General features: G+C 41.2%; 1 protein-coding gene across 3 annotated transcripts; it reads left to right on the top strand.

Annotated features, from left to right (window-relative positions):
• The first annotated feature begins 1,937 nt into the window (after positions 1-1,937).
• KCNS3 (potassium voltage-gated channel modifier subfamily S member 3) lies at positions 1,938-21,583 on the top strand. 3 transcript variants are annotated; one of them, XM_065679195.1, is made up of 3 exons: positions 1,938-2,061; positions 18,712-18,900; positions 19,649-21,583. In XM_065679195.1, exon 3 carries the CDS (start codon positions 19,698-19,700, stop codon positions 21,180-21,182), a length of 1,485 nt encoding a protein of 494 aa, XP_065535267.1. In that variant the 5' UTR covers positions 1,938-2,061; positions 18,712-18,900; positions 19,649-19,697; the 3' UTR covers positions 21,183-21,583. The 3 variants fall into 3 exon arrangements, with proteins under 3 accessions (XP_065535267.1, XP_065535268.1, XP_065535269.1); XM_065679196.1 differs by lacking the exon at positions 1,938-2,061 and adding an exon at positions 2,080-2,290; XM_065679197.1 differs by lacking the exon at positions 1,938-2,061 and adding an exon at positions 5,867-5,933.
• Positions 21,584-23,091: the final 1,508 nt, after the last annotated feature.

A 23,091-nucleotide genomic window follows, 5' to 3' on the forward strand; every position in this document is an offset into this window, starting at 1 on the left:
GTGTAAAAGCATGATCACAGTTCAGGGGAGCTGCTGTGTTTTAGTGGAAACACATGAAAAACTGCTTTGTAAGGGAAGATACTCCTTCAGACAGCTCAGTGCTCAGACACTGCTTATGAGAAAAGAAACCATGAAATACAGAAATAAATGCAATTCATAAGTCTTGCGATATTTCTTGATGCAGATACAAAAGAGAAGATGACTGGCTCTGCAGAACACTGGGAGGAGAGAACTGGCATTTCTAAATGTGCTGCCCCCAAGGGACTGGGTCTGTTGTCCAGAAAAAAAGCAATGCAACATCATGCTGATGTAAGGAGCTGTAAGTTGTGATAATGCAGGTTGCAGCTTGACAGGCTCGGTGGGAAGCCAAGAGCACATTTCTGCCCTCCATGCTAGGACCATGGAGCAGGATCATGGGAGATACCCAGTGGCCAAAACAGTGGCTAAGGACAGGCTCACCAGTGTCACTAGGTGTATTGACCTGAGCAACGAGTTCACCACATCCTCCTTTGCCACTACAGAGCTCACTGACGGCTACAGAAATGTGTCCTTGCTGCCCAGGGAGCTGCCTCTCAGCGTCCTGGGCAATTTCCAGCATCCCACATTCTTGCCTGTGAGACTTAGGTTGTGTAACTGTCTGATGCGCTGCTGTGCTGCAGTATCATTTCCAAAGTCAGTAATGATATTTCTGCAGGATCTGTCAAATTTTATGCTGAAATCTCCAAATGACCCACTAAAATGACTTCATTTGTCTTCAGGAAGTATTCTGCTCACATTCTTCTATTTGGATAGTTCTAAGAAATTCACTCTGCACTCAGTGTATTGCTTTCTCACCAACTTTCTGTAACTAAATGTCATTCTGTGCAGGTCATTACTTTTGGTGTTAGTATACTGCTGGTTAATTATGGTTTTAGCAGATTGCCATGCACAATGTTGAAAGGTTGCTGTAATGTCTGGACAAGCCATATTCTGCAGTGATTAAAACTTCAATGATTAATGAAACAGGAAGGTGATAAACAGGGAATTTATTAATTCAATTATACACCGTAACTTGTAAGAGAAAGAACCCTTTCCGCACAGCAGTAGTAACTTAAGTAACCAGTAAATACACTGAAAGAGTACTACTTTAGGATCCTCAGTCTCCTCAGTCTTCATAACTGAGGACTCTTGTAAGACTTCAAAATTATTACCAGTAACACAACAGCATGGCGAGTATTCATGTTGACTATACAACAAGAGGTCACTGAAGTCCTTAAAACATGTAATGAATTCTAATAAACCCACGCCCAATCCCCCCAAAGAACCCAGGGAAATTTCAGCAACATTTGTGCATGGTTTTTTTCCAAGGTAATATTTATTAGGGGAAAAAATGGCAGATACAGTTACTAAGCAAATATCTGCTGTTGTTTATGATGATGTTGATGGTTCAGATGGCTTTTTTCTAATTACAGTTTTGGGAATGTTTGCCAGAAGTGCAGAAAACACTTTTGTTTGTCTCAAAATTTGTAATGAAGGACTAAACGTCCACGTTCACCCTCGGCAATTTTCAAAACGAGACCAAGTGGAATGGGCATAATGCTCCATTCTCGAAAGTTTACACGGGTGTGCTTTTGTTATACCCGGAGCTGGCCTGGCTTCCTATTACCCTCTGCTTTCGACTAAGGCAGAAATAAGCCCTTATACTACGGAAACTACTTTGGGGCATAGTATGGAGAAGGAAACACTTCCTCTGCAGCGTGCGGGGGGACATGCCGCATCTCCCGCTGCACCGCTGGCAAACGAAGTCCTGGATTTACCACTTCAGCAAATCAGCGGGAGTGAATCAGTCGCGGATCAATCCCGTTCTCGCCGTCACGATCTGCGTGGTACTTGGCACCACTGCCGCACAAAAGCGGGAAGGTGAAAGCCGAGGAGACCAGTTTGAGAGGACCCGCGGGAGAGGTGGGACGCGCCTGAGCCCGCCCGCCGCTGCCCGCCTTCCCCCTCCCACCCGGGCTGTGCGGTGCGGCCCCGCGGACCCGGGCGGAGCGCGGCGGGGCAGCCGGCAGCCCAAAGCTCCAGGTAGGCAGCGCCGCCCTCTCGCCGTGCCCCGGCCCGCGGTACCGGTGCCCGGTCCCCGCCGTGGCGTGGCAGTCCCAGGGTGGGCGCCTTCGCTGCTTGGTAGGGAGGGTACGCAGCCCAGCCCGGCCCGGCACGGCTCGGCTCGGCGCGCCGGAGGAGCGGTGGTTTCTCCTTGCGCTTTGAGGAGCAAACAGCCGGAGGAGGAGGAGGAGAAGAAAGAGGAAGGAGTGTATGTGTGTATGTGTGTATGTGTGTGCGTGTGTGTGTGCGCAGCTTGGGGCTGGGGGAGGCCCGGCGGGCTTCCCTGCTCCGCCGAAGTCTTGCCCGGCACTCTTCGATCGGGACTTGCCGCGCGTCTCCGACACCGGGCGGGAGGCGGCGGCGGCTGGTCCGGGTGGGCTCTGTCGGGGGACGGCGGCTGCTGGGGCGTCCGCCCGGTTCTCCTGCCGGCTTCTCCGCGGCTGCTTTTTAATGGCTTGTGCGGAAGCGGATCAATAGAGATGTCTCTGAACCCTTTTCACATTTAGCGGTCTGCCTTGCCTTTTAAGAACACTTTTGGATGAAATAGTAAACTAGATATAAGCAGCCGTGAGTCGCTACAGTAGCCTGTATGGCTACAGAAATGCGGGAGAAGTCTTCTCTCTGAATGGCCGATTTAAAGTAGACTTACTAAGTTGGGGATAGTTAACTTGATTTTAGATCCCGGTAGATTTTGAAGGGGCTTTCCGTTTTTTTATTAAAAAGGCTTTCCTTACGTGCTGCTGTAAGACAGTGGAAATCCTCACTGCTCATTTTCCGGATTTTCCTGCAGTAACATAGCCCTGTGTCAATACTATTTCTCTTTTGTCTAATGCAAAGCACAACTGCTGGTTATTCTGGGAGCTGAACTCAGAGTGACTGCTGGGGAAGGTAGACCTCAAGATCTGAGCAGCAGCAGTGTATTGATTCCATTAGCAGAATTTACAGATCTACCGCCAGATCCCTTTTAACACAGTCACTTTCCCAGAATCAAAGTTCTCCTCAGAGCGTCGGTCGCTGTTCTAGGCCAATAGATGGCATAAGGTACTCAGGCTAACATCCTAAGAGGGCAGAGGAGGCAAGAATGCACTTTGTACACGAGCCAGGATTTTCGGAGGATATTTGTGAGTTGAATTCTGGGTGTCCGACTTGGGGTAATTTGGGAGGGTCTCATTTTCAGAAGCATGTCCTGGGCCACACATTGTTATTCTCCTCTGTCACAACTGCAGTATTTTCCAAACTCCTTCTCTGCTGTAAGCAGTGAGGGTTCAGTCATACACAGTTTTGGTAGGATTCGATCACTGTTCATACCCTAAGTTCACTAGGATGCAGAGGTGACTTTTTAACTTTGCAAGGTGTATTTCATAACTGCTGCCGGGGGCGGGGGCGTGAGGGGAGTGGAAGCTGCCCTTTGTCCGCAGTGTTGAAACCAGTAATCATTTGTGATGAGAAGGGGAGGGGGGGGACTTTATAGAGAATTGCATCCCCTCCTCATTGAATTAGTCTTTCTAGATTTCACTGCTCAAAAAGGTAGTACTTGGGGGAGTGGAAGACAGTTGGTTAATAAGGAAAAAACTTAGTTTCAGTATCTATACCTCTGCTGAGATAGCACCGTGGATAGAAAAAGATTATTTTGTTTTCAGAAATTGTGTCAGTTATTTGTATATAGGTGGTAACTAAATGGTGATAAAGAGCTTTAACTGACAGTACTCATACTTAGCTTTTATACAGTGCATGTTATCTATAGATTTCAAAATGGTTCTTTTTACAAAGAGGTGCAGTATCATTATTTCTGGATGTTTGGTTTTTTTTCCTCTTAATTGCAGGAATTGAAGAAGGGGAAAAGGTCTGTTAATAGCATCCAAATTTCCTAAGTCACAGTTTCTTGCTTCTTTCTGTTCTGTTAGACCATCTTTATACAGGCTAACAGGTTTTTTGAGTTGATCTTAAAATAAGAAAAACCTGTATGTACTTACAGCAGAGGACATTAAAGGTCCTTTTGAAGAGACTGTCTTGAACACTGCATCCAAATGTCTGTCTTGTACCAGTCTCGGCTCTAAGGCAGTCCACAGAAGTGGTAGCAGCCCTTCAACTTCCTATCTGTGAGTGTGGGCAAAAGAAAATCAGTGAACAGCAGTTATCAGCTGAAATGCAAACTCCAGTGTGGTTCCTGATGTTATCCTGACACAGGTGAGGTCAGATGCTTTTCTAAGATGTCCGCTGTAGAACCAGAGAGGCCCTGAAGGAAAAGCATTTCTTTGCTCACCCTCTCTAGGACTTAGCAAAATTCCCAGGTCAAGAATAATAAAACCATCTCAAACCTGAACAGATGATAAATCAATATTAAGTCATCTTAGCTGGGCAATTACAGCTATAGGCAAGGTAAAATAAACTATTAGTCCTTGGTGCCAAGAGCATGAGCCAGGCTCGACATCACTGCAAAACAAGGTTCAGCAGTGACTGAGCTGAGCTGCAGAGGCAACTCACATGGAGGGTGGAGATAGCTGGGCATTCCCAGCTCATCATTGGTACATCTGCCAGAGGTGAGTTTTTTGTTCTGGCGGAGCCCCCAGTGAAGCTGGCATTGGACACATTGCCTACTTCTGTGCTGGCATCACTGCCAGAGACCTCTGCCACTGCTCCTGTGGCTGCCTGCTGTTTGCATCTCTTCTACCTACCAGGTGAGCAAGCTGAGCACCACTTGATCTCAGGTAAAGTAAGTGCTAGTTAACAAGGAGTGTGTGTGAAAGGCAGATGCTGTGCAGAGTCTAGCATGAGCTAGGGTCAGAGTGAGAAGAAAAGTGTATCCTGTTGGACAATATCTTTCCTGACAGCTTGTCCTTCCGCTTGGTTACTTGAAACAAGTTGTGGCGGTTCTTTCTGTCTCTTCTCCTGGAATCCCTCTCTGGCTAAACTCATATGTTTGCAATGTGCCTCCTGTCTAAAAGCTCTCGATTTAAAGAACTTGCTGACTTGCTAGTGGGGCACATATATTAAAAAAGATATAGCCAAGGCTAATGACTAGGAACAAGGCTCAAGTCTCTTAAACTCACATTGTTCCTTGCCTTGCAAATTTTCAGTTATGGGATGTCTGCCAAGGACACATAATAAAACAGAGCTTATGAATAAATAAAATGTATTCCACTAATCTGTGGATATTTTCTCCTTATCTTGCCTTTGCCCTCTCTGTTCGTATTTCTTGCTCTACATCTTTTTTTTTTTTTTTTCTTTTATTTAGCCTCTTTCTCCTTTTTAAGTTATGGGATCATCTTTTTTTTTTTTTTTTGCCATGTTGCCTCTTTACTTTCTGAGGGGAAAAACACCCCCATGAAACTAGGCAGGATGCTGCCTGATTGCCTTTGGTTCTGTGTAGAGGGCCAAATTCCCAGCTGACGGAAACCGTCCTTAGCCTGTTCCAGTCAGTGGTTCTGCACCAGTTGATGTCACGTGATCATCTGCTCCAAGGTATAACCCCAGTATACTTCTGCATACTTTACAATTTATTATTCTTTCTTTTTCCCCCCTACTTCTTCTGTCCGCTTTTATTTTTTCTGTATTTTACCAATGAGTATGTTCTAGTCTGCCTTGTTTTACCATCATTCATAAAGTATCTGAAATGCTAGCAGTCGTGTGTTAAACTTTTGTTATCTGTCATTTGTGGATAACTTGCCCATTTTCTCTTAGAAGGGACTTCTGTATGTGACAGTTGCTTGTAATGGTTTTGTTTTGTTTTTTGTTTGACTCTAGAAGAGATTACTTCTAAAATACTTATCTTGGAGAGGAAGATGGTATTGACCATATTGGTTCTTAGCTTCTGAGGGAGCTCATTCCACAGTCATGATCTTATTTTCAAGGTAAATTTGTCTTCTGGAAATATGAGCCTCATCACTTTATGTTAGGAGGTCCCATTGTGGTTACTGTTCTTGTTCTGGAGCTCAGTTTACTCTGGATTCAGGCCATTTGCTCTGCTAGAGATAAAGCCCAAGACCGTGATTTTTCTGTGCTGTTCTGCAAGGAGCTATGGTAAGTCTGGAGTAAACATGGTGGTCTCTGTGGTTTTAGTAGTGTTGATATGAAGAGTCATGGAAAGCTTCACACTGATATCTGTCTGCTAGGTATTCCTGATGTCCTTGGTCTTAGCATAACTTTGTGTTCTTCCTTTACCCCTTTAATTTCAAGAGCTTTATCCTCAAGCTCTCTAACTCATCTTCTTGCCCTTCACACTAAAGTGCCTTACCTGTTTTGCCTTCCCATCCTTGGCAGGTGGGTGGGGAGTGAGGTGAGAGATTTTGATTTACTGGCTCTCATAGCTGCTGAGGAGTTGCTGGGAGGGGGCACATTGGGAAGCCATTATGGCTCAGCCCTTTGGACTCCCAAATGTTCGGAGCAGCATGTCCCCTGACTGCAGACGTCAGGCTGACTTCAGTTTGCTCTCTGCCTATTGCCATCTCTTGCAGGTACACCTCCAAGAGCCATGTAGGGCATACTGCTGGAGCCACGTATGCTCTGAACAGGACTGTCTTGGGGTAAAGGCTAATAAATGAACTTCTCTGGTTTTGTCTCTCCTCCTCACACCCCCCACTCCCTTTGAAATGTTTTTGTCTCACCAGCCATTAAAAACTAGCAAAGTCTACAAAGTGGAGTGTGTCTCTTTTAAGGAGGACAGGTTATTTATCATCTGAGACAGAGAATTTTATTCCCCCCCTTTTTCTTCCCCTTTCGTACATTTTTGCCATTTGTTTATCAACTTGGATAAGCAATTTAGATGCTGATACCTTAAAACCTGAGTAATTCTCTAATGACAGGCTTGAAGCTCAGCCTGTGCAGAGGATTGCTTGTCTTCTCTTCTAGTTCTCACTAAAATCAAAGCAAAAACAAAGGCTTTATGATTTTGGGAACGTTCAAGTAGAACATGTTGACCCACAATGCAATGTAGAACAGGTCACTTCTCAAGTCTCAGGTTTGGCTTCCATAGCATGGAGCTTAAGGCATGTGCCTCACAGCACTTTTAAAAAAGTGCTGTGAGATTTATGGACAAAACTGTCTTGTATGTAATAGTCTTGTAAAACTTAGTATTAAGAATTTGCTGCCCCATATAGAAGGCATTTTATATTTCTCTGTATATTTGTTCTTTTTCTCTGAACCCAATAAATTGATTGCTGCTGTTTGTGTAATTACAGGCAGCTTACCTCTGCGATGCAGAAAATCAACTTGAGGAAAAGCTTATAACAGCTTTGATTTTTGCATGGAGGAATTAACACACAGCCTTAGTAGTTTGATAAAAATTGGAAGCATTTCTGATAGCTCTTTCTTCTCTTCTACCTCCTCTTCTTGAGCTCACAAAAGCTGGTGCTGCATCCAGTGGTGTTAACTGCTGTGAAGGCTTCAGTTCAGAAACCTCCTTGATACCAGAGGAGAGCGTATTGCAGAGGGCAAGGGGATTCTCACTCTTGACTTTAGTGAGAGAAGAATAGACCTCATAGTTTGTAAGATGCAATGATAAGCTTATAGCATTAGTTTAGTGTACAATTACTGTCAATCAGTATGTTTAAAGGGAGGCTGCAAGGAATCAGATGTGTCCCAAAGAAGACTCCTTTTTATTAAAATTTTTATTATATCTTTTCCATTTTTTTAATTAAAATTCTTCAGTTATCTGAATCATTGTGACTGCTGATTTAACTGGATTGTGATTCCAATGCTGCTTTGTAATTTTATGAACTCTATTTGTTGCCAATTGAAAGAAGACCAAATAGAGCCATAAGTTAGGTTTTGATTTTGAAAATTAGTAACTCCTTACTGTAGCAGAAATTTAAGTGAGTCCTCCTTGGTTTAGCCTTTGCTAGTGACAAGCACTGAATGATGGTTTCAGCATGACATTTTAGTGGCATACACGTTTTCCCTGAATAAGCTGCTGAAAAAGATGCTGCCTTGTATATTCTCCTTAATCTAAGGAGATCTATGTGTCTCCTTATCCAATGCAATGTTTGCACTGGAAAGGACAGCCGATAGTGATAAATACTGCTCTTTTAATTCACCCATGAAATTGGTAAAAGCTTGAGCTGAGCAAGGGGGGATAGCATGGGTCCTTGATATTTTAGCTCAATGCCATTAGTCTGGAAACAGTAGTGGTGTTTATGGTCTCATTTTTTATAAGCTGTTCTTTTCAGGGAGCTGTGATTTTGTTTTACTGTTTGCTGTTTGTTATGCCAGCCAGAGAGCAGTTTTTCCCACTCATTTTGATTGATTTGTTAGAATGACAGGAAAGTACAAAACTAAGGACAAGTTAGCTCTTTGGGTCTCATAGTATGTTTGACACTCAAATAAGAGTACTTGTGGGACATGCTGAAATCTGTGAATCTTAAAAATCAGAAAAGCCTAATCTGCAAGCACTTACTGCTATTCCTCTCTCTGTCTTTGGGATGCTCCATCCATCTCCTAGCTGTGAAGCCAGCCTTTTCTGAGTTTTTCTGTGACTGCTAGAGGGTAGGGAATGTGTTTCAGCCTTCTTAAGCTACCAGTTGTCCTTGAAGCTGAGCCAAAGCTGCAGTTCAGACACTTTTTGCTTGTGTGTATGCACCTCTATCTGGAAAGTTTGGACTGTTTTAGCTGGCATCTCTGACAGCTCCTGGCCCTAGGCCTGAGGCTTGGCTCTTGGGCAGTCAGACATGTTTCTCTTAGAGATAAATCTCAGTAATTTCAGCTGGTATCAAGTGTTTATGTATTCGGATACAAAGGCTGAACTTTAAAGATCTTTGGGGCCCCTGGAGCCTGTGGGAAACTGCCACAGAAATGAAGTGAGAGGTAAAAGTCATCATTTTTCTCTCCGAGGCTCTACTGAGCACATAATGAATTACTTCATTCAAGCAAAGATCAAAAGAAAGAAATGTAATTTCAGGTGTCTTCTTTTTACTCCTAGTGAATTGTGGATTAGCACTGCTGTTAAGGGCAAACAGGTTTTCGCTTAAAGTTGTATTTAGTGGTACTTAGCTTCAAGCAGCAGTTTATAAAGGGAAACTACCAACTAAAACCAAACACATGTTGCTCTTAAAGCAGTTTCTTCCAGTGCACTGCATTTATTTAATTAAATATATTCTTTTCTCTGAAGGTATGTAGTCAGGGTCTCAGATCTTCCTCTGGACTTGTTGGTGTGAACTGCTTTTGAAATCCTTGGGGCTCATTGAGGGAGTTTATGAATCTGTCTAGCTAAGGTTATCCCAAGTAAAAGCCTAAGAAATTCCTCATTCTGTTAAAGTCTTCTGCAAAATCTCTGCTGATTTTGTGGGGTTAGGATTTACCCAGCTATCTATCTTCAGTTTTCTTCCCTGGACACTTGTGTCGGTCATCTTAGATGTTAGAAAAAAATGTTTGTAAAAATAAGGTGGTAGAAGGAAGGAGAGGAAGAGTTGTCTCTAGATTATGAAATTCTTTCTAATTTGGCTTGGCTTTATGTTCTGTTCCAAACTTTCTGTCGCTGGAAAACAATAGTAAAAATTACACCTGAGTAACTTTATAGGGCCTTATATTAGGTTGAGTAAATAGCCATATTGACATGGGCTGTGTATTAATATTGCCAGAATACCACGCATATAACACCTACAGTACCTTACAAGTTGTGTAAATATGCATTATTATTTTGCATATGTAAATCCAACTCTTCCTGAAAAGAAACTATGGATAATAATATTGTCAGGTGCTGAGATGAGCTGCACTGGTATGATTAATGCTTATTTGGTGAAAAACCTACTTGCTGGCTGTTCCTTTTTGTGTATAATGACAATGCCTCAGCTATTTCAATGAATATTCAGTTGAACAGTGGCACAGTGATGTAATTTTATATCTTAGCCTGTCATGTACTTGGTTCACACATTTTCTGGCAAATGTCCTTTCCTCCTCAATGCTTTGAGGGGGCAGCCAAGTTGAAGTAAGTGGGGGACATACCTTTGTTTTTTGAGGGCTGAGGTGGCTAATACAACTTTCATACACTGATGGGATGCTAATAAAAGGAACTTGCTATCCTGGAGAAACTCCATCTGGGCTGCAGTAGCCCCATGCAATAGTACAGTTTGGGGGCCTGACTGAATGGAAAGAGCTCTGTAGAGAAGGACATGGGCATCCTGGTAGGCAATGTGTTGAACACAAGTGAGCAATGTTCTCTCACAGTCCAAGTACATCCTGGGCTTTATTAGCAAGGCTATATCCAGCAGGTCCACAGGAGCGGTTATCGTTGCCTGCTTAGCACAAGGGCTGTGTCCAGATTTGGGCTCTCCACTCTAGACATTGACATACTGCGGTGAGTCCTGCAGAAGGCCATCAAGATGGTTGGGGGTTGGAACACACAGCTCATAAGGAGAGGCTGACAAAGGTGGGATTGTTCATTGTAGAGAATGTGCAGAGGAAACTTTACTGAGGTTTACAGTTACCTGATGGGTAACTTTTCTCAGAGATAGATAGCAATGGGATGCAAGCCAGTGAACCCAATTTGGAATAAAAAAGCACCTGATTAGACTTTAGGAGAAATATTTTAACAAGAAGAGGGATCCAACCCTGATCTAGTTTGACCAGAGTTTGGGAAATCTTGGAGATATTTAAAAACTCAGTTGGCCCTGAACAGCCTGCTGTAGCTGGACCATCTTTGAGCACTGGGTTGGAGAAGATGACGTCCAAAAGACCTTTTAAATGCAAATTAGTTTATGATACTACCTGGAAAGCTAAGAGGAAGGGTGGAGCAAAGCAATGTCCCTTATGGGAGTGGTGAGCATCTGACCCAAAATCTGAGTTCTCTGAGAAACTGAGACTTCTAGAAGCCTAGGTATGCATAAGGCTTACACAGTAGCTCCAAACAGTATGTCCTCAGAGCTTGATCTGCATCTAACATTTCCCTAACACCATGCTACAGTTTGTCTCCCACTCTGAGTTGATACCTGATGGACACAGGCCTTGAACTGTAGCATTCTGTATCAGCGGCTCTCAGTGTTGGCTGGAAGCCACATCCAACTCCTTTCACATCCAGAGGTTTCCGTGCTCTAGAAAGTCACTCGTTGATATTCCCTCATATCACACATGCTCATACATTATAAAAGTTACTTTTGTGCTTGGAAAGTGATTATTGGATTGAAGCAGATTGGAGGACTTGCATAAATGAGATCTGGAGCTCTGCTTGAGTTGCCTTGGGTCAAGAGAATTTTTATCTTGAACAACAGACTCCTTTAGTGACATTAACATGCTTCAAACAGGTTTTAACAGTTTTTCAGTTGAAGGTTTCACCCAAAATATCCACAATAACAATTGCTTGTGTTCTTGTTGCCCAAGAGACTATAAGTATCTTGGAGAATTTCACTGTGGTAAAGAAAGCCTTTGTTCATCTCTGAGATTAGCAGACCTTTTTTTTCAAAACATAAAGAAAGAAATACCATGTAGCTGTAGCTACTCAGGCTGACAAAATTAGCTGTGTAGCAAAGGAAGAAACTGAACTGTGATGGAGAATTTGTAGATAGCCTGTTTCTGCTGTCCATCCTCAGTCCATTCCATGGGCCTGAACTGTAGCACAGTATGCTGATGCTGAAGTAGATGTTAGGAAGGTAATTTTGAGAGAACAGGGGCATTCAGCACTGGACTAGATTCCACAACCTCACTGTGCAAGCCTTATTATGGGAGATTAAATAAACATGATGAAAATTGTTTAGGAATAACTCATCCTGCCTTGAGGTGAGGGAAAAATGTGATTGTATTACTCTTCGAGATCTATTTCTGACCTAATTTTTTGTTGTCAATAGTGTATTGCTAACATAACCATTTTATAAATAAATAAAAGACCCCAAAGTGACTGAGATACACCTGCAACAACAGTGTGGGGAGATAATTTTTTTTTTTAAGCATCTTACCCCAAAGTCAGGACTTTTTGGAATATAACTATAATGGAGTGGATTAGTACCATGCCATCTGCAGCCGAATTGCCTTTATAGCTATTCTGGGCCTGTGACTGAGTGTTACTGAAGGTATGATTGGTAGCACAGGCAGGACTGATTTTGCGTGTCTTCTAACAATTTTTATCTGCTATGATGTGTTACAAAATAGCCCTAATTTATGAGATGCATCGACCTGTCATTGTTTAGAACAACTTTTTCACCCAGTGAAACTGACTTTTGCGATTGGACTGTGTGTGTGGGAAGAGATAATCTAGGAGCAGAAATGATCCTGCAGCATTGGGACTCATCTGTGCTAAGAAATTGAGGACAATTCCTCAGGCTCCAAAGTGAGAAATAAGAATAACTGTTTTTTCTTTACAATCAAGAAATGTAGGATGAGCTAATGAATGGAAAATTTTGAATCTCAGGTCAATGTTCCTGGCAGTGAATTATAATCTCAATTTTAACTCTCTCTTCCCCTTCCACAAGAGACAAAAATATTCTGAATTTTGCAAAAATCCATATTCAGCTTCCTTCACATGGAAGAGTTATAGTTCACTGTGGGTACAATTCACCTTTGTGCAGAGAGACAATTTCTTTTATCATCAAACCACAGCAATGATGACTTGGTAGTAATAACGCCTTTGGGATTGTACCATCTTCTCAAATATTTATATGAACTTCAGCAATTGTGACAATATAGCTCAAGGAGAAGCTTAATGTGGTCAGCTGGCTGTGGTAGCCAACAGGTGTTATAAGTGCAGCATTATAACTATGCTTAACTGGTGGGGCTTTATGGGTAGATTTTCAAGCATTTTAATCTGTTATTTCCACTTAGTTAAGGTGGATAATGGTCTTTTAATTTATATGAACAGAATATAAATTATAGAGCTTTTGGGAGCACTGCAAGGTGTAAGCCTTGTTAACTGTCATAGTGTGTGTTCTCTCCGGGAGCTTTTCAAGATAGGAAAAGGATTCATTTTTCTTTTTCTCTGTTTGTTTTTTTTTTCCCAACCATTTCACAAGGTGACATTCTGATAACTGGATGGTATTAGGTCACTCTCCCTGCTCTTTATGTATATGAAAAAGTAACTCAGATCAGACTGCATTCCCAAAGAAGCTTCTGTCATGTTGATGCTATAGCCGGTGTGTTTTTGCCTTGCTTCTTTCTCATACCCACCCCTTGTGGGTATGAGATACTTGATACTCAGTCCTTGCCAGTATCATCACAGTCAAAATCAGCAAAATTTCACTTTGGGAGGATTCATTTTACCTAGTATTAGCCACATGCAAGTTAGGCATCTTATGACACTACTCACATAGGCTGCTTATCTAGTCAGTATAGAGTTGGATCCCACCTGAAAATGTGTGCCTAAGCTAAGTGGTATGAACCGTGGGCTTGAGGTGCTTATTCTTCTATTTTTGCTTGTGTTCTTTTATAACTCTGAGTTATAACAGCTCCGTTTCTTCCTTATGCAGTCTTTTGGAGGAGGTGATTTAAAAATATATGTTTTGCCTTCCACAGGTATAGATAATTTTACATTTATTGTCAGCAGTGCTCCTAGCAGCTACTGCTGTTTCCAAGTGATGATCTTCTTTCTGATCTCCATTTTATTGCAAAGATGCATGAACATTTGGCCCAAGTTCAGTTTTCAAAACAGTCTGGAGACATCAGTACAATTGTACCAGGGCTGAACTTAGCCCAGTAGTTTTATGTGAAAGTAATAGCAGAACAAAAATTCAGTCCTGGATATTTCAACTCAAACTTTATTTACCAAAGTTCTACTGGGAGGTTGTACCAAATCCACTTTGAAGAGAGATGTACTTGCATAATTCTATTATTTTCATGGTCTTTTAATGTCATATTCTGGATAAAGGATGTCAGTGCCTATGGAGTATAAAAAAAATACTACAACTGATCAGATAATTTAGCTGATGAATTTATCCAGTTTGCCTCACAGAACGTCCATAACCACAGACTAATTTCTTCAGATTGTCTTGCCGTTTGTGCTAGATGACTTCTTAGTTAACCTCTGTTGCCACAGACTGTTTGCAAATGACTTTACAGTTGACTGTCTCAAGTACTACAAAGGAGAGTTGACGGTTACAGCTTATATTGCATTGAAAGAGGCTGTGACAAGTAATATTGCCTTACGTTTTTTTCAGGCTTAATTACATGTGCTAAAGCAGTTATAAATTGCCCAGCTGACAGGCAAGAGGTTAAGTCATACTGACTGGATTTCAGTCCAGATCCTCAATTGTGATTAATCAAGTAAATTACGTGCATTTAGATGTTTTACTATGCTCAGTGAGTCACAAAGCAAAGACGGTACTTTTAGGTGGAGCATTAGACAAGTATTAACCCTATGATGAGTGGAGAAATTCAGACCCTTAAAAAATCAGTGAAACTCTTGATCCTGAGCTGAAGCTTGTTAGGGTCATCTCCACAGCTTTTTAAAAGTCCTTATGTGTCTAAAGCTGCATATGTGTCGGTAGGGTGATTTGTAGAAGCTCTGAGCTGTCAGGAAATTAGCAGAAGTTAGATCCCAGGTGGTTACCTGCCTCATTAGGAGGCAAAATGTGGTGCCTGGGGATGGTTGGGTGCCCACATAAGACACTTTTGATTTTCAAATTCGATTTTCTGAATTGGGAACCCTAAAATGGAAAATCTACCTAGATTATCAGATTCTTTGGGGAAAAATATCCCTGATCTCTGGAAATACTTTGTAGAATTTTAGAGATTTGCATGCTTTTTCAAGTGCAGGTCAGTATCAGATTCCTCTTGACTTCAGTGTGAGCAGGACTAGGCAATTTTTATTTATATTCTTTCAACTTAGAGGAAGCCATCCTCAAATGTGAATTTTCTTAGTCTTGAGAGGTTTATGAAGTGCTACTGTGTAGCAAGCAGGAGATGAGGCTGTAGATAACATAGCCATGAAGCATATTGGGAGAAAATCTGTAGGTCTGCACTGTCTTTTAAGTAGCAAAGCACAAGAGATTCTGTCCAATTATAAATTAGTTCAACTTTCTTTCTATTGTGTCTGGATAATCACAGACAGATTAATGCTAAAAACTGAAACCGTAACAATTTGGAATTACCAGCAGCTGAGGTACTGCCATACTCAAATGTGCAACACGTCAAAGAAGATGTACTGAAGCTTGTGATGTAGAACCTTGCAGAGTATGGGGCTTTGTGCAGAGATTGAGTGAAAGATAACTGCAAAAGAGAAACTTTGCTGACAAAGGTCCCTTCCAACCCTTGGGATTCTGTGATTCTGTGATTCTTTGAAATGTTTCAAATGTTGTGGCATGGGAATCCACGTTGCCACTGAAAATCTTTTAGGGATTTGCTTCAGAAGAGTTTGGAAACAACAGCATTTTGGGGTATGTTGTACATCTATGGCATAGTTCTCTAAAAGGGACTGTATATACAGACTCTGTCTCAGCGACTCTCCTTTTGTGAGCTTTAGGGATTTCACAGTGTGAAAAAGCCCAGAAATTTACAATATCACTTCCATAGTCAGACAATGGGACTGTGGCCTTGCCAGCTATGTATGACTGCAGAAGCTCTGGCCAGAGCCCATCTGCAAATTGGACTGGGAGTTGGATCCTATCATTTTGATTCTTATTCTAATGTTTGTATCCTTTTCACACAGCTTTGCCTTATGACTGGCTTTTATTTAGCCCTCAAGCTTAACATTTGGAACTTTTATTTGTTGGGATTTTTCATCATCTTGGAAAATAACGTTAATTCTTCCAGTAAGCATCTTTCTTTTGTATTCTGTTTTGTTTCCTATTCTATATGAGTTCTTATCCAGTAGCTCATTCAACCAACTGAAGAAATGAAAGCAAACAATAACTAACATCTGGTATGTGTTTGTTTACTCTCTCATGCTTTCTCCAGGACAAGAAGTGTGTGCTTTGGAATGTTTAGCAGTTTATGATGTTATATATGAATATTTGTTGTGTATGGAAGAACAAAGATGTTAATGTTGCACTTCAATTTGAGAGTTGCTAAGTTCGTGGTAGCTTTGTGTTCTTAGGATGTTCATGACACAGGCTTTGGCACACCAGGCAAATGCTGTTTTCAGCTGAGCAGTTTTACCTTTGGTTGAGTGAATAAAGAGTTCTCTTGAGTAGAGAGCAAGTTGGGCTGAGGCGGAAGTTGTCTTCTGTGGACTTTGCCCTGTGGCTGAAGTCACTTCTGAAATTCTTCTGATGGTGCCTGGCATAACAATATCTTGGTCCATGGTCAGGGATCAAGGTCCCTGCAAGTCAAACAAGATCATGAAGCTTCCCTTGACATAGTTAGCATATTTCCTATTCATAGTTTCCTGTACATTCTTTATTTAATCTAAAAATAGCTTAATAGCAGCATTATAGAAGGTTCCTAAACAAGATCTATTTTTTCTCTGTATCTTGCACAAATTATGACTACAGTGCACTCAAAACAAAGCAGTAAAATGTTGCTCATTGAATTTATTATACAAAGCAATTACATGGAGGCACCATTATGACTATCATCTACATAATCGATATGGTTTTATATTGTTGTATAAAACAGTAAGTCAGAATCTAGTGTGCTAAAGATTTGCTGAGCGCTGAGTTCTCGCTTTAGTTATTTCTGAGTAAAACTTGCTTTGTTTTTATTGTGGTCAGAAGAGCCCCTAGATCATCTGACATTTTTTCTGGATTTATAGTACTAGTTTACATTGCTCTCAATTGCTGAAAGCGAAGTAGAGATTTTACTGAAAGTAATCGCTAAGTGAAATGTTTGGTTTTGACTACTCTTTGACCTCCAGTTACTCCAGTCCATGAGAATTTTTTGCCTTTTTTTTTTTTTTTTTTTTAATGTAGAGAGTTGTAAAACATAGCTTGGCTCCAGATCATGAGGGAAGTATGGTACCGTTCATCAGCTGAGTCCTGCTGCCCTTCACCTGTGAGAAGAGATCAGTGCTTTTATTTTGTGTCTTAATCATTCCTAAAAGCTGAGCCTTGGGAAATGATTGGAGTAACTGTTTCTTACAGTCATTCTGTTTGGCTAGTAAATACCTGTCTTAAAGCTACATCTTAAGGTGTAAAATCACATCTACGTACAGAATTTATCATGCCATAAAACCTGCCTATTTTTGTCTTGCTTAGTTAGAAAGCAGTATGTCTCATGTAGTACTTTTCCTACCCCCCTATGTCTTAGCAGAACAAGAGCTTTATTTTGATTGTATAGTAGGCTATGCGAATGGTAAACAACTCAAATCTAAATTAGTTTAGAGAGAGTTGTACTGGGGCCAGAAAAAGAAATGCTGTTTCCCATTTTTCAAAATAACGTTTTTCTTTCACTGTATAAATAAAGTTCACTCTTGATGTAGATCTGCTTCTGCAGAATTAATGACAAGAGCAAATATGTAGTTTCAGCATCTTCTAGGCCTGGTTGATCATGTGTTGGATGTGTCAGTGTTTGTTATACACAGGGAGATTACTGTGAGATTTCAAGTACCTGTGATTGGAATGAGTCCCATGAAGAAGCAGAAGTAGAATATGTGAGGTTTATAGCATCAGACCCTCTGTTCCTACTTCCATGAAGGACTATCAAAGTATAGTAATTATACAAGGTGAATAATGGGAGAGAACAGTACTAAGTAGATCTCTAGTGGTATTTGTGACAAACATAAAAAAACCTTGTTGAGGGGGGGGAAGTTAAAGGCAAGGTGAGTGAGAAGATCATGACAAAAGTCTTTTGTAACCTCACCCTAAACAGAAAAATGGATCTGTATTAAAACCTGTGCCTTAACTTGCACCCTGGAACTGTGCCACTATGGGCTCCCAGTGATCATCCTATGTGGAAGGCAGTGGAGTGGGGTATATGGCTCAAAAGAGCTAGTCCATTAATGCAAGTACCTGAGGCTGAAACGAAAACTGAACTGTTCTTGCTGACAGTGAATAAAGATTGTGGAGAGGGGTTATTTATTTTTTTTTTCTTTTGCTTCCTACTTGTTCTGATGGTGTAAAGTAAACTCTGGCACTCTGATTAAAGTCTACACTGACTCTTGTTTGAGGAAAATGCCCAGGATTTTTTTATGTAAACCAGTGCTGATACTCCCCTGTCATGCTGGCATGACAGCAGAGATGCAACCATGGTGCACACACTGCCAACAGGGATATAAATATAACCTCAGTGACCTTCATTAACTGAGTCAGGAGACCTTGAGGAGCTACAGAAACTATCCAAACTCTAACATGTCCTAACTTCAAATCATAATTGGTGCTGCTGCAGGAGGCACTGGAAGATGAACAGGTATAGAAATTAGCCTGTTCCTTGAGTAGCTTACCCAAGCCATTAAAGAGCACTGAAGCAATTTATGTGCTGCATACAAGTTCATCTGTTAGGTCTGGATAATTACAATGCTCTCTTGTCACATTTAAAATTCATGGACTTCCATATTAAATTGAAATGAATTAACTTAGTATACATAAATTAATGCTGAATTGTCAGAGATCAAAAAATTTTGCTCTCCTTGTGGTCGGAAGTTATACATAATCTCATGACAAATGTAAGAACTACCAGTTTTGGCTTGTAGACAACTGTTCCTTAAAAGGAAAGCAAGAGCTAAGTTCTGAAAAATTTAACTTATTTTCTGGAAACTATATCTGCCTTTTGAATTAAGTTTCAGGTGAATGATTTAACTTACAGTAAAGTATGGAAACACTGAAATGTCCTGTCTATCTGCAGGTATCCACAGTTACTTGCTGAGGCAAAATTACTGTGGAAGCGTCTGGAAGCCCCTGGAAGTCCCTGTTTCCAGAAATGACATTTAAACACCAACTTTTCAGCATTGCCTTCATGGCTGGGGCTATGCTGTGGCAGAATAGGAATTGCTTCTGGAACTGACCAAGGTTGAAGAGGGCTGTGACACTCCAGGTGAGTAGGAAGGCAGGTGCAGATACCCAGATATGTACTAGACAGAACTCTGAAGTCAGAAATTGGAAAGCTTCAAATGCACATTTGATACCTTAATACAGAATGCTGTGCTGTGGGTGACTCTAGAAAGAAATTAATTGATAAGACAGCAGAAGTAATTGCCGTCAACATTCAAGCAGATAATATTGAAAGTAGTGGGTTATAAATTGCAACATCATATACATCAATGCAATTCTACTTGCATCATAATTGAGAGACACCTGCTCTTATGCTTTGGCCTAAATGTGTTGAAGATGTCCCTGCTCATTGAAGGAGGTTGGACTAGATGACCTTTAAAAGCCCCTTCCAACACAAACCATTCTGTGATTCTGTGAAATGTGTTGATGGATTGACAGGTTTTCTGTCTTTAGTTTAAACATTTTTATCAAAGTAAACTTATTTCATGACTATTAATTTCAATATGATAGTAGAACACAGACTGATTTACTGATGAATTAGGCATTCTTCTTCCATACTAGAAAAAAATATGGAGAATAAACAGAACCTGTTGATTTAAGATTTGCTAAAGCTCTGTTAAGCCATAAACCTGATTTAAATGTGCTTTTGTGAAATGCTGAATAATGGTATTCATTACTTCATTTCTTTTCTTTTCTTACAGCATTTCACAGTAACCAGACATGGAAAAAACAACGTGGCACAAGAGCAAAACTGAATTAAGTGCTCTAACAATACCTTATGTTCTTTTCAGGTTCAATGTAATCTCATTGGGCACCAGAAGTGGAACTCATCTATTCAAAATGGTTTATGGTGAATTTTTCCGCAGACCTGGCAAAGATGCAGAACTTATCAATTTGAATGTGGGTGGCTTTAAGCAATCGGTGGATCAAAGCACCTTGCTCCGATTTCCCCACACCAGACTTGGAAGACTTCTCAAATGCCATTCAGAAGAGGCTATCCTAGAACTGTGTGATGATTATAGTGTTGCAGACAAGGAATATTACTTTGACAGGAATCCTTCCTTGTTCCGATATGTTCTGAATTTTTACTATACAGGCAAACTTCATGTCATGGAAGAACTTTGTGTCTTTTCCTTCTGCCAGGAAATAGAGTACTGGGGGATAAATGAGCTGTTTATTGATTCCTGCTGCAGCAATCGGTACCAAGAAAGGAAAGAAGAAGGTCCTGAGAAAGACTGGGATCAGAAGAGCAATGACAGAAGTATAGACTCCTCTAACGAAGAATCATCCATATTTGATAAAGAGCTGGAAAAGTTTGACAATCTGTGTTTTGGTGAAATAAGAAAGAAGATCTGGGTCAGAATGGAAAATCCGGCATACTGCTTATCTGCCAAGTTGATTGCCGTGTCGTCCCTGAGTGTCGTCCTGGCATCAATTGTGGCCATGTGCATTCACAGCATGCCAGAGTTTCAAAGGCTGGATGCCAATGACAGGGAGATTGAAGACCCTGTGCTGGAAGCTGTGGAGATCACGTGCATCATCTGGTTCACTGCGGAGCTAGTGATCAGGCTCATCACTGCTCCAAGTCAAAAGAAGTTCTGGAAGAAACCACTGAATATCATTGATTTTGTCTCTATTATCCCGTTTTATGCCACGTTAGCTGTAGACACGAAGGAAGAAGAAAGTGAAGACATAGAAAACATGGGAAAAGTTGTTCAGATCCTGCGGTTAATGAGGATATTTCGCATCCTGAAACTGGCCAGGCACTCCGTAGGACTACGGTCTTTAGGTGCCACTTTGAGACATAGCTATCAGGAAGTTGGACTTCTGCTTTTGTTTTTGTCTGTTGGGATTTCTATTTTTTCAGTGCTTGTTTACTCAGTGGAGAAAGATGATGACTCATCAGAACTGCAAAGCATCCCTGTTTGCTGGTGGTGGGCAACCATCAGCATGACCACTGTTGGTTATGGGGACACTTACCCAGTCACTCTTGCTGGAAAGCTGCTTGGCACCCTGTGCATTATCTGTGGGATACTAGTGGTAGCACTTCCAATCACCATTATTTTCAATAAGTTTTCTAAGTACTATCAAAAGCAAAAAGATATTGATCCAGACCAATGCAACAATGATCGCAAGGAGAAATGTAATGACCTACCTTATTTTAATATTAGGGATATTTATGCAAAAAAGATGCACTCCTTCATTTCTAGCCTTTCTTCAGTAGGAATTGTAGTCAGTGACCAAGATTCAACAGATGCGTCCAGCATCCAAGATATGGAGGATGCTTATAACACAGCATCTTTAGAGAATAGTGCAGGAAAATGAGTTGAGCAGTGTTCATTTCTCTTCTGATTCTTGGTAAATGTGGACTTATAAACTTCAGTGAATTTATTAAGAGCAGTTAATTCTCAGGGTACTTAACTCTCAGCCATATTTGGACATTCTTTGCTCTGAGGATGCCATAAAAGCGTCGTTGTTTATATGAGGCTTTAAAATATGCCTCATATGGTGGTTTAGTCTTTACACAATTAATGTTATGCATTTTTTGGGGAGGAGAAGTCAGGAAAACAGTTTTACATGTGAGGTCAGTGTTAGTTTGGTTTTGTGGAAACAGGTTTTGTTTGGTTGGTTGTTTTCCCCTGCAGCAATCTGATAGCTTATACAGAATCTGCTTTTATAATTTGCTGCTCTTCAGGTAGAGATATATTAAAAATATGTGAGAAATATCACACAAGTCAATGACGTTTTTACCTACAAGTACATCAGGAAAAAGAAGGAATTATGTACACGTAAAACTGTGCTCACTAACACACTGATGTAATTTTGGAGTTGGGAACCCATTTCCTATGTTGGAGAAAATATATTGGTACATATTGTTTTTACTCCATGGAAGCATAATATTTATGAATTTCTTTCCAAAAGCACAATACATATTTAGTTTTTTAAAATAAATTATTCCCATTGTGCCTATATTTTTCCCAGTGTCCAGCATGGCCAAGCTCTATCAGGTCCTACAGGTTCTACATCGCAAGTCTCAGAATGAAGCATCTGGTGTGGGGAGGGCAGGAGCTTAATGTCACCTCTTCTGCCATTGCAAACCTGAGTGATTCTGGTGCCAGCAGACGACCCTCTTCTGATTAAGACCACCCTGGTGGCTTCCCCAGAGGCTTTGTTCTGTGTGCACTGAATCAAACATCCGAGGTGGTCTTTATAAGTTATTGCTCCCTGCTCTCAGCACTACTCCTTTGCTCGAGGTTGCTGCCTCAATACGAGCAAATACAAGCAGTGTCTTGTCTGCACTGGTTCTCAGCCCAGGGCTGTAATGCCAAGCAGCAGAGATGTGTGGACATACTCTCCTCTACCATACCTACCGGAGGTGTAGGGTGGGCACTCGTACGAAGCTATTTCAGCTCCTTTTTCTAAAGCTCATCTGTTGGTGATGGAAACTTTCTTGGTTTGTACTAATGGCTGGAACATTGCTCATTGCCTGGCAAAATGCTGCAGCTCTGTGCGTTCCTCTCCAGGGTTTTCTTATGCAACCAGCTAATCCTGCTGTGGTTCAGACTGGATCTTCTAGGGCTACTTAAAAGGAAAGGCAGCCATTGAGCCTAGCATAAAGGAGTACTGGAGAAACTCAAGGTTCTTAACAGAAATCCATAGTGTTTCATTTTCTTTCATTTGTCTAGCAACTAAATAAGATTGCTGGGCAATGGAGAATCAAAGATGCTGTGAATGTTGATATTTTCCTTAAATAGAGGCTTGACTTTTTTTTTTAATTACTATTAGGCTAAATGCTGAAAACTTTACTGAGTTTCTACTCAAGGCAGATCAAACTCAGTAGAAGCTGATATTAAGACTGAGTAAAACCAGAATATGGCAATCAATATTACTGTCTGCAGAGGGATATTTTTTCAGGTTTTCTAATGATTCTCCCCGCAACTCCCCTCTCTTCAGACTCCATCTGGAGTACTGCATCCAGCTCTGGGTCCCCGGTATAAGATGGACATGGATGTGTTGAATTGATCCCAGAGGAAGTTGCAAAGATAATCTGAGGGCTGGAGCACATCTCCTATGAAATCAGGGCAAGAGAATTGGGCTTGCTTAGCGTAGAGAAGGGTCTGAGGAGGCCTAAGATCAGCTTCCTGTACCTAAAGGGGCCTACAAGAAATCTCGAGAGGGACTTTTTGCAAGGGTGGGTAGGGATAGAACAAAGAAGGATGTCTTTAAGCTGAAA

Source organism: Lathamus discolor, chromosome 5 (genome assembly GCF_037157495.1).
Source record: "Lathamus discolor isolate bLatDis1 chromosome 5, bLatDis1.hap1, whole genome shotgun sequence".
NCBI lineage: Eukaryota > Metazoa > Chordata > Aves > Psittaciformes > Psittacidae > Lathamus > Lathamus discolor.